The following is a 9,980-nucleotide window of genomic DNA, read 5'->3' as shown; positions in this document are numbered from 1 at the left end:
GCGGGGGACCGCAGGGGAGGGGGTGCTGGAGAACTCCACACGACTGTGTGGTCCTGACCGGGGAGAGGCAAGGGACCTCGTGGGACTGCTGAGGCCCCTCCCAGGTGGCAAGGCCGGGCTCCCCGGGTCCGACGGCCCACCGCGGTGGGCAGGGCCCGTGCAGGCCCGTGCGGGGACTCTGGCCGGCGCTGCTGGAGGGGACCTGCTCTCCCAGCCTTCCTGCTGACCCCGGCACGGCCCGACCCGGGCCTCTAGCACGGAGGGTAAGAGAAGTTAACTCAGGGGAAAGAGAGAAAACAACCCGTTCAAATGGAAGATACCACAAACGAAATATTGGACGTATTTTTCCTTAACGCTCATCTCATCTGTTAAAGCAGTATTTTCAGAGCTTTTTTTTCAGGGACATCTTTTTAAAGGGGAGACCCTGGTGCGGTGTCATCAGGAAAACAGATGTCAGGTCTGCGGCAACAGGTCGGACAGAGTCCCGGATGCTGAAGAGGCAGGAGAGCCTGGGTTTCCGGTATCGACAGGGGTTCCCTCTGACCAATAGGGACAGGAAGTCTCAGTGACTGGCACAGAAATTTGGACCGCGGAGTATCACCCTGTGGGCGGCGGCTGGAGGGCTGGGTGCGCCGGCTGGAGGAGGTGTGCAGACAGCCGGCAGACAGGGCACCGGGGCGGGTCCCCCAAGGGGGCCCCGAGTGGGAAGAGAAGGAGCGGGACGGGGGGGCCTCTCTGGCCGGCCTCTTGGGAGACGAGCGGTCCCCAAGCGGCTTCCACAAGGGAAAAGCAGTACCCCAGCACCTGGAGCTCTGTGACGAGCGACGCAAGTTCTGGGCCAGCGGGCGAGCGCGTCAGCTGTAGAATTTCTTCACGGCTTTCTCCAGGTTGGCGTAGAAGCCAGCCATGCTGCGGGGGAAGAAGGAATCCACCACACTCCGTGGGAGGTACCCGCTGAGGTCAGTCTGGAAGAATGTGACCAGGTGGGTCCGGTCGGGCTCCCTGGAGAAACCAGAGCGGGGTCACGTCACGTGTCCGTGGCAGGGCACTGGGGCCGCACAGCAGGGCCGGCGAGGAGGGCCCGCCCCCCACCCCGGAGAAACAGCCGGGACGTGGAGATTCGTCCTCAGGAACCCCACACAGCTCTGCGCCTGCCCATCAGACTTGCTCCAACGTCATGTAGGTCAAGGGCCTGGAGGAGGAGACCCTTTAAAACCCTGCCCTCCTCCCAGATGTACAGAAAGGGAAGTGAGGCCCGGAGACAGACGGGCTGAGCAGACAAGCAATGTCGGCCAGCACGTGCTGCTCTGGGCTGTGGCTTTTCCGGTCTGCGCGGACCATCCAGTCTGGGGCCACGGCTCCCTCCGTCTCAAAGCTTCACATCCTCCGCCCCCCGCCCGCTGAGCCCGGGTGGCACCCCCCTCCTCTGTCTGCTCCTTCTCCCGGGGCTCGCCTGAGCCCTAGCATCCCTCCGCATGAACTCTTTGCCTGGAAACATGAGCAGGTAAAGGAGACACCTCTGGGGGGGCACTGGGCGTGGAGGGAGGTAAATGCACGCCAGGCCGGGCGGGAAGAGGCAGCCCCCAGAGGCCATGGACAAGAAAACAAGGACAATTTGGGGCGCCTGGGTGGCTCAGTCGGTTAAGCGTCCGACTTCAGCTCAGGTCACGATCTCACGGTCCGTGAGTTCGAGCCCCGCGTCGGGCTCTGGGCTGATGGCTCAGAGCCTGGAGCCTGCTTCCGATTCTGTGTCTCCCTCTCTCTCTCTGCCCCTCCCCCGTTCATGCTCTGTCTCTGTCTCAAAAATAAATAAACGTTAAAAAAAAAAATTAAAAAAAAAAAAGAAAACAGGGACAAGAAAACAAGGCAGAAGTTCATGGTCTCGGTCAGGGCACCTGTGCATGCGGGGGACCAAAACCGCGTGCAGCTGTGTGTCGCGGGACATGTGACTAAGCGATTTTCAAACTCCCGGAAGGAGTTTTAGCAAAACCCTGTGGCAAGGCCCTTCGAGGACTGTGTGGTTGAAGGCGCTCCCCCACCCCCGTCCTGCTGCCCGTCCCCGACGGAAGCGTTACTCTGGGTCACAATCTCGGGTGCAATTTCTTTCACTGTCAACTGACCTTCAGTTATTATTTACCCAGAAAGTTCTAGTAAAAACCTGCCCCGAGCTATGAGAAAATGGGACAGAACTGCCCCCGAGTGCAGGGTCAGGGCTGGCTCACGTGTGCTCTCAGAATCACCCGTCAGCCCCTAGCACTGCCAGCCTCTTCCGTGTTGAGGGGACCCAAGCCCTGTGTGAGACACGGGGTGGGGACGGCCAGCCGCTCAGCCACTCCGGGTCCTCCAACTCTGCACCGCCAGCCTCTGAAACCTTTCACCCGACATAGATAACTTGACCTCCTCCGGCCTCAGTTTCCTCATCTGCTAAATGGGACCATGACGTTTGCCCAGCCTGTCTTATGGGGCGGGAGGGAGCAGTCCACGTTGAACAGCAAGAACGAGGCCTCCCACGGTCCCTTCCCCTGGGCCTGGTGCTTTGGGACATTGCATCACTGACGAGTAGTGTCAGAGCCTACAGAGCCAGAAGGCATTTTTATGACTGCAAATCGTAATTAACGTGCCCCATGAACGAAAGGTCCACAATTAAGCTACGCGTGGGTCTGGGCACGTAATTCCATGCAGGAGATCAATCTCACCCGGGCAGAGGTTCGCAGAAGCAACCACAAGGGTGGTTGAACCCTCTCACGTACCCCGGCCTCGGGGGGCATGACGGATGTTCCACGTTGACAGCTGGAAGACAGCACAAAGCGGTCAGTGAGCTGTGACCTCGGACAGTCGGGGCACCGTGGCCCCTCGTGCTCGCAGACCCCACCATCTGGGGCCCGAGGAGTCAGCACGGGCGCCCCGTGACCTGCCCCTGAGCGTCCCCCCAACCCGTGTCCCTTACACCCACCCACCCACCCACACACACACACGCGCGCACACGCTCATGGGTGTCCACACACGTGCACAGCCTCCCCAAGCCTGCCAGCTTCTTAGAGAAAAGAACACTGCACGGCTGGAGGCACAGCGGTAGGAGAGGCACCCCCTCAAGCCCGCCACGCGCCCCCCCCCCACCACCGGGATCCGGAGGAACAGCAGGGGCTGCGGGTTCCCCGGGTGAAATACGCTGTGGCAGGACTCTGTTCCCCGCTGGGAAGGAGGGGACGGCCCACAGCCCCTCGGGGACGCGCCCCCACGGGCCCAGCGACTCGTTGCACATGGAGGCTCCGTGCAGTCAAACCAGGCAGTATGTGTAGGGCGTGGACGATGAGCCTTGGCGGCCAGCGGGGAGCTGGCCACATCTGAGACTTAGGCGTAAAATTACGGGGCGCCTGGGGGGGATTAGCCGGTTAAGCGTCAGCTTTCGGCTCAGGTCGTGATCTCGCGGTTCATGGGTTCGAGCTCCGTGTCGGGCTCTATGCTGGCAGCTCAGAGCCTGGAGCTGCTCTGGATTCCGTGTCTCCCCCTCTCTCTGCCCCTCCCCTGCTTGCATTCTCTCTCTCTCTCGAATAAACATTTATTAAAGGAAAACATACATATATATGAAATTACTAGCATGTGGGCCCTCCCCCTCGGCCCTCCGTGGCACACGAGCCCACCCAAGCCGACGAGGAGAGGCCCACGCACAGGGGACGCGGGACGTGATCCCGGGGCGGCCGGCCGGCACTCACCGTTGGAGCTGAGAGTCCCATCCTCGTACTTCTTGACCAACACCAAGTCCACGAAATCTCTGGGGGAAATGAGCTTCATGGCGGCCGAGGGGGTGGCGGTTCTGCTGACACACAGCGTCTGTCAAAGCCAAGGGGAGTCCAGCTGCCGGCCGGAGGTCTCCCTGCTCCCACCCCACACCCCGGGGTCTGGGAAACTGGGGAGGGGGCAGCACTGACCGTGGACTGCAGGCTCTAGATCAGGGCCACTCTGAGCTTAAGTCTCAGGGTCCCCAGAGTTGCCACTGACTGTGCGTCCAGGGAGAGCCAGGCTGGGCAAAGCTCTCAGGCACCCCCCCCCCCACCGCCACCGAGCTCTGAGAACTGGGTGTCATGAACCCATTTGACAGGTGAGGACACGGGGGCTGGGAGAGGTGAAGCAGCTCACCGCTAAGCTCAGGCGGGGAGCTGTGAACCGCCTGAGAGGCAGGAGGGGCGCTGGTTTTAGGCTAACCCTGCACCTGCCTGACCCTGAGAGGCTGAGCCAGGCAGCTTTCTGCTTCCCCCCGTCCCGGCCCTGGAGGACGTGCCCCGGGATCCCCACACCGTCCCAGAGCACCCCACCAGTCCTCTGTCCCACCCTGTAAGCCAAGGTCACCCTAAACCCACCCGGGCTCTAGCCCACTTTCCCCTGGTGTGGCGGGGCCCCGCCCTCTCAGGCTCACAAAGGAGAACAGGTGGAGGATGGGGCGGGCCGCCTGGGGGCGAGGGACAGCACGACTGGCAGGTGTTTTCTCAGCCACCTCTGCCCCCAGGGTTTGAGTCTGCATCCGGGCAGGCAATCCCTGGGGGGCACCGGGAGGGAATCCTTTTCCAGATGACCCACCCGGCCTCCCCCGTGTGCCTCCTAAAACCACCTGCCCGAGAACGGGCTCAGCTCGACGCAGGCCCTCCCTCCCCACTGGAGACACGGGCACAGCACGCTCGACCCGTCTGGAATCCTGTCACGTGCCGTCCCCGCGCCCGAGTCCCCCAGAGAGCCAAAGGGACACGTCAGGATGCTGATTCCAACGGCAAAGGAGGGCACGCAGGAGTGAGAATGTCCTGCCCTCCCCTCTCTTGAGCAGATTCTTTTTTTTTTTTTTTTTTAAAGCATATTCTTTCTAAAGGCCAAAGCTTCTGTTAGAAACAAGGCAGTCCGGCCTTGTCTGAGTCCTCATACTGTGCCAGCACGGTTAGTAACAAGACGGCGGGCTTCTGCTCCCGATTCCTGCCGCAGGATGCCTCGTCCCTGAAGGAGGGTGTTTGGGGACGGAGATAAAGAGGACACAGGTAAGAGACCCTGAAGGTGTCAGCACGTGTCCTCAATGCCACAAGCTCGCGGCATGGCCCTGTGTCTCATCCATCCGTCTGTCCATCCATCATCTACCTATCAACTCGGAGATTCGTCACAATCAGGCTAATCCACGCCGCCCTGCAGGGGAGGGCTCCATCCCCCCCTTCTCACTGCTTCACGGAGAGGTCAGGAGGTGCCGTGGTCAGCCGCTTCGCCCGCTGAGCTCACCAGCAGCCCGTGTGTTCCCCTCTTTGGTAGCTATTGTCCACTAAAGGCTCTTTCTTCCTTGTTTTTTTTTTTTTTGAAGATTTTATTGTTAAGTAATCTCTACACCCAATGTGGGGCTTGAACCTGCAACCCCATGATCAAGACTCACACGCGCCATCGACTGAGCCAGAGGGGTGTCCCCTCTAACTTTCTAAGTGGAAAGTCTTATCTTTTCACGGACCCGTGAATTAATTCAAGGAGAAAAGACCCCCTGCTCCTCTCATGAGAGATGTAAAATAGTTTACTTTTATAGTTTATAGTCCTTCATCAACATTGGTAATCTAATCATGTTATTTTACTAAATTATAATCCTATCCTCAGTCCAGATTTGAAAAATTTTTAATGTACTTTTTAATTTTTTTTAACGTTCATTTATTTTTGAAGCAGGGGAGGGGCAGAGAGAGAGGGAGACACAGAATCCGAAGCAGGCCCCGGGCTCTGAGCTGTCCGCACAGAGCCCGACACGGGGCTCGAACTCACAGACTGTGAGATCATGACCTGAGCCGATGCTTAACCAACTGGGCCCCCCAGGCACCCCTGGGTAAATTTATTTTAAAATGAAACTATTTAGGGGTGCCTGGGTGGCTCGGTCGGTTGAGCGTCCGACTTCGGCTCAGGTCATGATCTCGCGGTTCGTGGGTTCGAGCCCCGCATCGGGCTCTGTGCTGACAGCTCGGAGCCCGGGGCCTGCTTCGGATTCTGTGTCTCCCTCTCTCTCTGCCCCTCCCCCCCTCGCGTTCTGTCTCTGTCTCTCTCAAAAATAAACATTAAAAAAAAAATTAAAAAAAGATAAAATGAAGCTATTTAACTATCCCAAGATGGGGGGCGGGGGGTGGAAATATCACTTGGCATAAAGGCCCCCGCAAAATATACAGGCAAAGGATTGTTGGATTATAATTCTAAGGGGACTAGCAGATGTCAAACGGGGGTCAAAGGCACATCAGTCCCCGAGACCCCCCTCTTCAGACTGTCAGAGAGTAAACTGAGATGGGGCGATCTCACCATGTGGGATTCAATTTCAGCTCTGGCCTGACGTCTTTTGTATCCCAGGGGTGTGTGCCCCGCCCTTCAGGAAACGGGGACATACACTATGACAAGGGACTGCCATGTGACTTTTGGCAGAGGCAGAGAACACCTGGGTCCTACCGACTGACCAACACACCGCACTATGTCTGGAAGGTTTCACAGCGTCGTCTGTGTAAACAGCCGAGAGGCGGTCACGTCCACAGATGGCAAAATCAAACCGGTTGGCAACATTTCCCCCCAAGGCAACTGGCTTATTATTTTTGTCTACGACTTTGTTTTGTTGCCTTAACTTCCATAATCAGAATGAGGTGGGTTCTTCCTGCTTACAAGCTCCTGAGGCTTAATGTTCTGAAGACACAACCGTCTAGAATTGTGTCCCTATGGTGGCTGATAGCTCCTTGTGGCTGTTTAAACTGACATCGAGAGTAACAACCAACAAATGAAATGAGCAATTCACTTCCTCAAACAATTCATTTCCTTCACTTTCTTGACACGTTTCAAGGGCTCTGTGGCCACACGGGGCTAGTGGCTACTGTAGTAGGCGTGGTTACAGCACAATTCCATTGTGGTGGAAAGTTCTACTGGGCGGGGCTAGCTTAGAGGACACGCGTCTTACCAATGGAGAAACTGTAATCCAGAGCCGCCACCCGGCATAGCCCCGCAGCTGGCAGAGAACCCCGACGCTGGGGCCAGGACTCTGGATTCATGATCACGGCCCCGTCAGAGGACGATATTTCAAACCAGAGCTGGGAGGTCAAGGTCAAATCCAGGCACTGGCCCAGCAGCTGCAGGGCCCACATTCACACCCACTTTTTCATCAGCTGCTGCGTTCTCTGCACTCTGCTCAGGGCTCCTCCGCCTCGCCAGTCACGCCGTCTCCTACCGGGACCTGGCCAGCGGGCAGCCTGTGTTTGCTGGGTACCAGGGGTCTGCAGGGTCCTCCCCTTGCCAAGAGCTGCCGCTGACCAGCTCCAGAGGGAGGTGACTGCCAGGGTAAGAGCGCTCGCAAAGACTTACATCCGTGATGCTTTCGACAATTTCAAAGCTGCTCACATTCTCATCCCACTGGTCTCTCAGGGTCCCAGCAAGTGGCTTAACGCAGCCCCACACCTTCTCTGGCGTCCCATTCACGATGCCTTCTCCCCGGTACCTGGAGCACAAGGAGGAAGGTGATGCCGGGCATCAACCAAACCCTTTCTATCCTGGGATCGTACACAAGGACTCGGTGCCACATCTGTCACCGCTCTTTGAGACAGCCTCGCAGATTGGGGGCTGAGGTTTACCAGCCCGCCTCCCCTCAGGCCTGCAGGAATGGACAGTGACTTTCGCGAGAGAGAGTTTGCTGGAAATGGTTGAGATAAAAACAGGAAGGTTTTCTGGACGACAACTGGCCAGCTGATTCCAGGGTGCTAGGGGAGACTGGAATTATTTTAGGAAGCAAACCCACAGAGACATCCAGAACGGCGTGGCACTTCTGATGAACTTGGACAAGGCACTTACAGGTTCCCTGGAAACTCCATAGATGGCCTCCAGGAAACCGAGACTCCATTCTGTCAAAAGGCACAGAATCGCAGAATTTAGGGCTAGAAGGGCTCTGGGAGATCACCTGGCCCCTTCCCCTGGTCTGGAAGTCTGGAGCCTCGAGAGGTGGGATTCTCCAAGGTGTGTGACCCCACTCGTGTGCCAGGGCGGGGGTCCTGGACAAAGCTGAACGAGATGGAGCAAGGGCTCTTAACTGGATTCCAAGAGCTCTGGGCGGTTTTCCAACCTCTCCAAATCACCTCGCATTTTGTTTCCTCCAGCAATGTCAGTCTGCTCGTTAAAAATCATGAGCTGCGCAGGCAAAAGCTATTCCCATGCCGCCCTCCCGGGAACACAGAGAGAGGTGCAGGCTTTGGAACCTGGTGTTTTGGCTCGACTCCAAACCACCGTGTGCTAGCCAGGTGGCCTTGGGCAAGTCACACAAGGAAAGGGACAGACACTTATCTCCCGGGGTCATAGTGCGCACAACAGGCCTAGGATTTTTTTTTTTTTTTTTTTTTTTTTTTTTTTTTTTAAGGAAACAACCCTCAAGGGAATCTCCTCCCAATCCAGCTCCAGGGTATTGGAATGCAGAAAGCAGCGGGAAGAGGAGGAGCCTGGGGTCTACGGAGGAGACCCCGGCCCCAGGGAGCAAAGGCCCCACGACCCCTTCCTGCCCAGCTCCTCACTCACGGCTTCCCGGCAAATTTTCCATCCTGACTTGTCTCGCCGGTACTGGAGCATCTTCTCCACCACCGTCTCGCCCATCTGCGCGGCCAGCGCCGGGTCCATAGCGCCAAGGGCCGCGCGTGGCTGCGGGGTCGCGTCCCGGCTGAGCGGCGGCGGGCGCCGGGTCCCGGAGGCCGCAGCTCGCGGGCCCGGGCGGAACCTGGGCCCCGGCCCCGCCCCGCGCTCGGGATTGGCCCAGGCCGGCAGACGGGCCCCGCCCCGCGCTCGGGATTGGCCCAGGCCGGCAGACGGGCGGTCGGAGACTGGCAGGGCCCGCGAGCGCCAGGCCCGGCTGGGCGGGTCCGGGGAGCGCGGCGCAGACCTGCCGGGTCCGCCTCCCGCCCGCCGGGTCCCGGGAGCCGCCTTGCACCCCGAGCTCGGGGCGGCCCCGCGGAGGCCCAGGCGGGCCGGGAGCGCGCACCGGTGCTCGGAGCGCCCGCAGGCCTGCAGCCGGGCCGGGCGACCGTGCAGTTCGCGTCGGAGATGAGCTTCTGGGGCGGCTGCTGCGGGGGCGCAGGGGGGGTGCGCGGGGACGCGGGGTAGGGGCCGCAGCCGCAGAGGGGAGACGGTGGGGCCGGGGAGGAGAGGGCTCCGCAGCCGGTGCCCAGACGGGGGAGGCTGGAGGTCTGTGCTAGTGACGTGGGGGCTGCAGAACGGCGGCCGCCCCTGCGGCCTGAGCCCTGGGGACCGTGGTGCCCTCAGTTCTGGGCACTTGGGGTCGGAGGGCTGAACGACCTAGGTGGAGGGGCCCAAGAGGCGTGGGATGCGGGGGCATCTGGGGCAGAGTGGGGCTCCGGGTAAGAGGTACAGGCTTCTGCGCATCCGGGTGGCCTCGGTCTTGGGGAGCGAGTGGGGCCACATTCCCCCTGGTGCGAATGGCAAGGGCAGCCTCGGTCTCTCCTCTTCTGGAACCAACCAAATGTGTGAAGAGGTCAGCACTGAGGTCTGTGTGTGCGTGCGTCCCCGTGCCTGTTGTTTCTTGTAAAGGTGTGAAAAATGGTTGTAAACCAAAAGACGACTTGAAAATCCTTTTCGGAGATTGTGATGGGCTGCCGGGCTGTAAGGAAGCCCTGGACGGGGACTTGGGGACTTGGGGACTTAGGGACTCCCGGGTTCCGGACCCGGCTTCACCCCGTAGTGGCTGTGTGATTTGGGGCAAGTCACTTAACCTCTCTGAGCCTCAGTTTGTTCCAAGATGAAGTGAGACACTAATCAATGTCTCCGTGCCAAGTGAAGTCACACACGGATATTCCTAGGAGGCAGCAAAGGAAAGACCAATGAGGTAACCACATTAAAAAGAATTAAGCACAGGGGCGCTTGGATGGCTCAGTCGGTTGACCTTGGGACTCTGGATTTTGGCTCTGGTCATGATCCCAGGGCTTGGGATCCAGCCCCGCTTTGGGCTCTGCTCA

General features: G+C 59.1%; 1 protein-coding gene across 2 annotated transcripts; it reads right to left on the bottom strand.

Annotated features, from left to right (window-relative positions):
- Positions 1-331: 331 nt before the first annotated feature.
- STARD5 (StAR related lipid transfer domain containing 5) lies at positions 332-8,733 on the bottom strand. 2 transcript variants are annotated; one of them, XM_086711736.1, is made up of 6 exons: positions 8,533-8,733; positions 7,819-7,868; positions 7,336-7,468; positions 3,714-3,814; positions 2,697-2,790; positions 332-1,002 (listed from the first exon to the last, which is right to left on the bottom strand). In XM_086711736.1, the coding sequence occupies exons 1-6, from the start codon at positions 8,629-8,631 to the stop codon at positions 961-963; spliced, it is 519 nt and encodes a 172-aa protein (XP_086567862.1). In that variant the 5' UTR covers positions 8,632-8,733; the 3' UTR covers positions 332-960. The 2 variants fall into 2 exon arrangements, with proteins under 2 accessions (XP_086567862.1, XP_086567861.1); XM_086711735.1 differs by having other exon boundaries at positions 3,714-3,831; positions 8,533-8,725.
- Between the last annotated feature and the right edge of the window lie 1,247 nt (positions 8,734-9,980).

The sequence above is a fragment of the Puma concolor genome, chromosome B3 (assembly GCF_028749965.1).
Source record: "Puma concolor isolate L17-30 chromosome B3, mPumCon1.1.hap2, whole genome shotgun sequence".
Taxonomy (NCBI): domain Eukaryota; kingdom Metazoa; phylum Chordata; class Mammalia; order Carnivora; family Felidae; genus Puma; species Puma concolor.
Note: the sequence above shows the minus strand (reverse complement) of the source record. Positions and strands in the feature narration are given on the sequence as shown.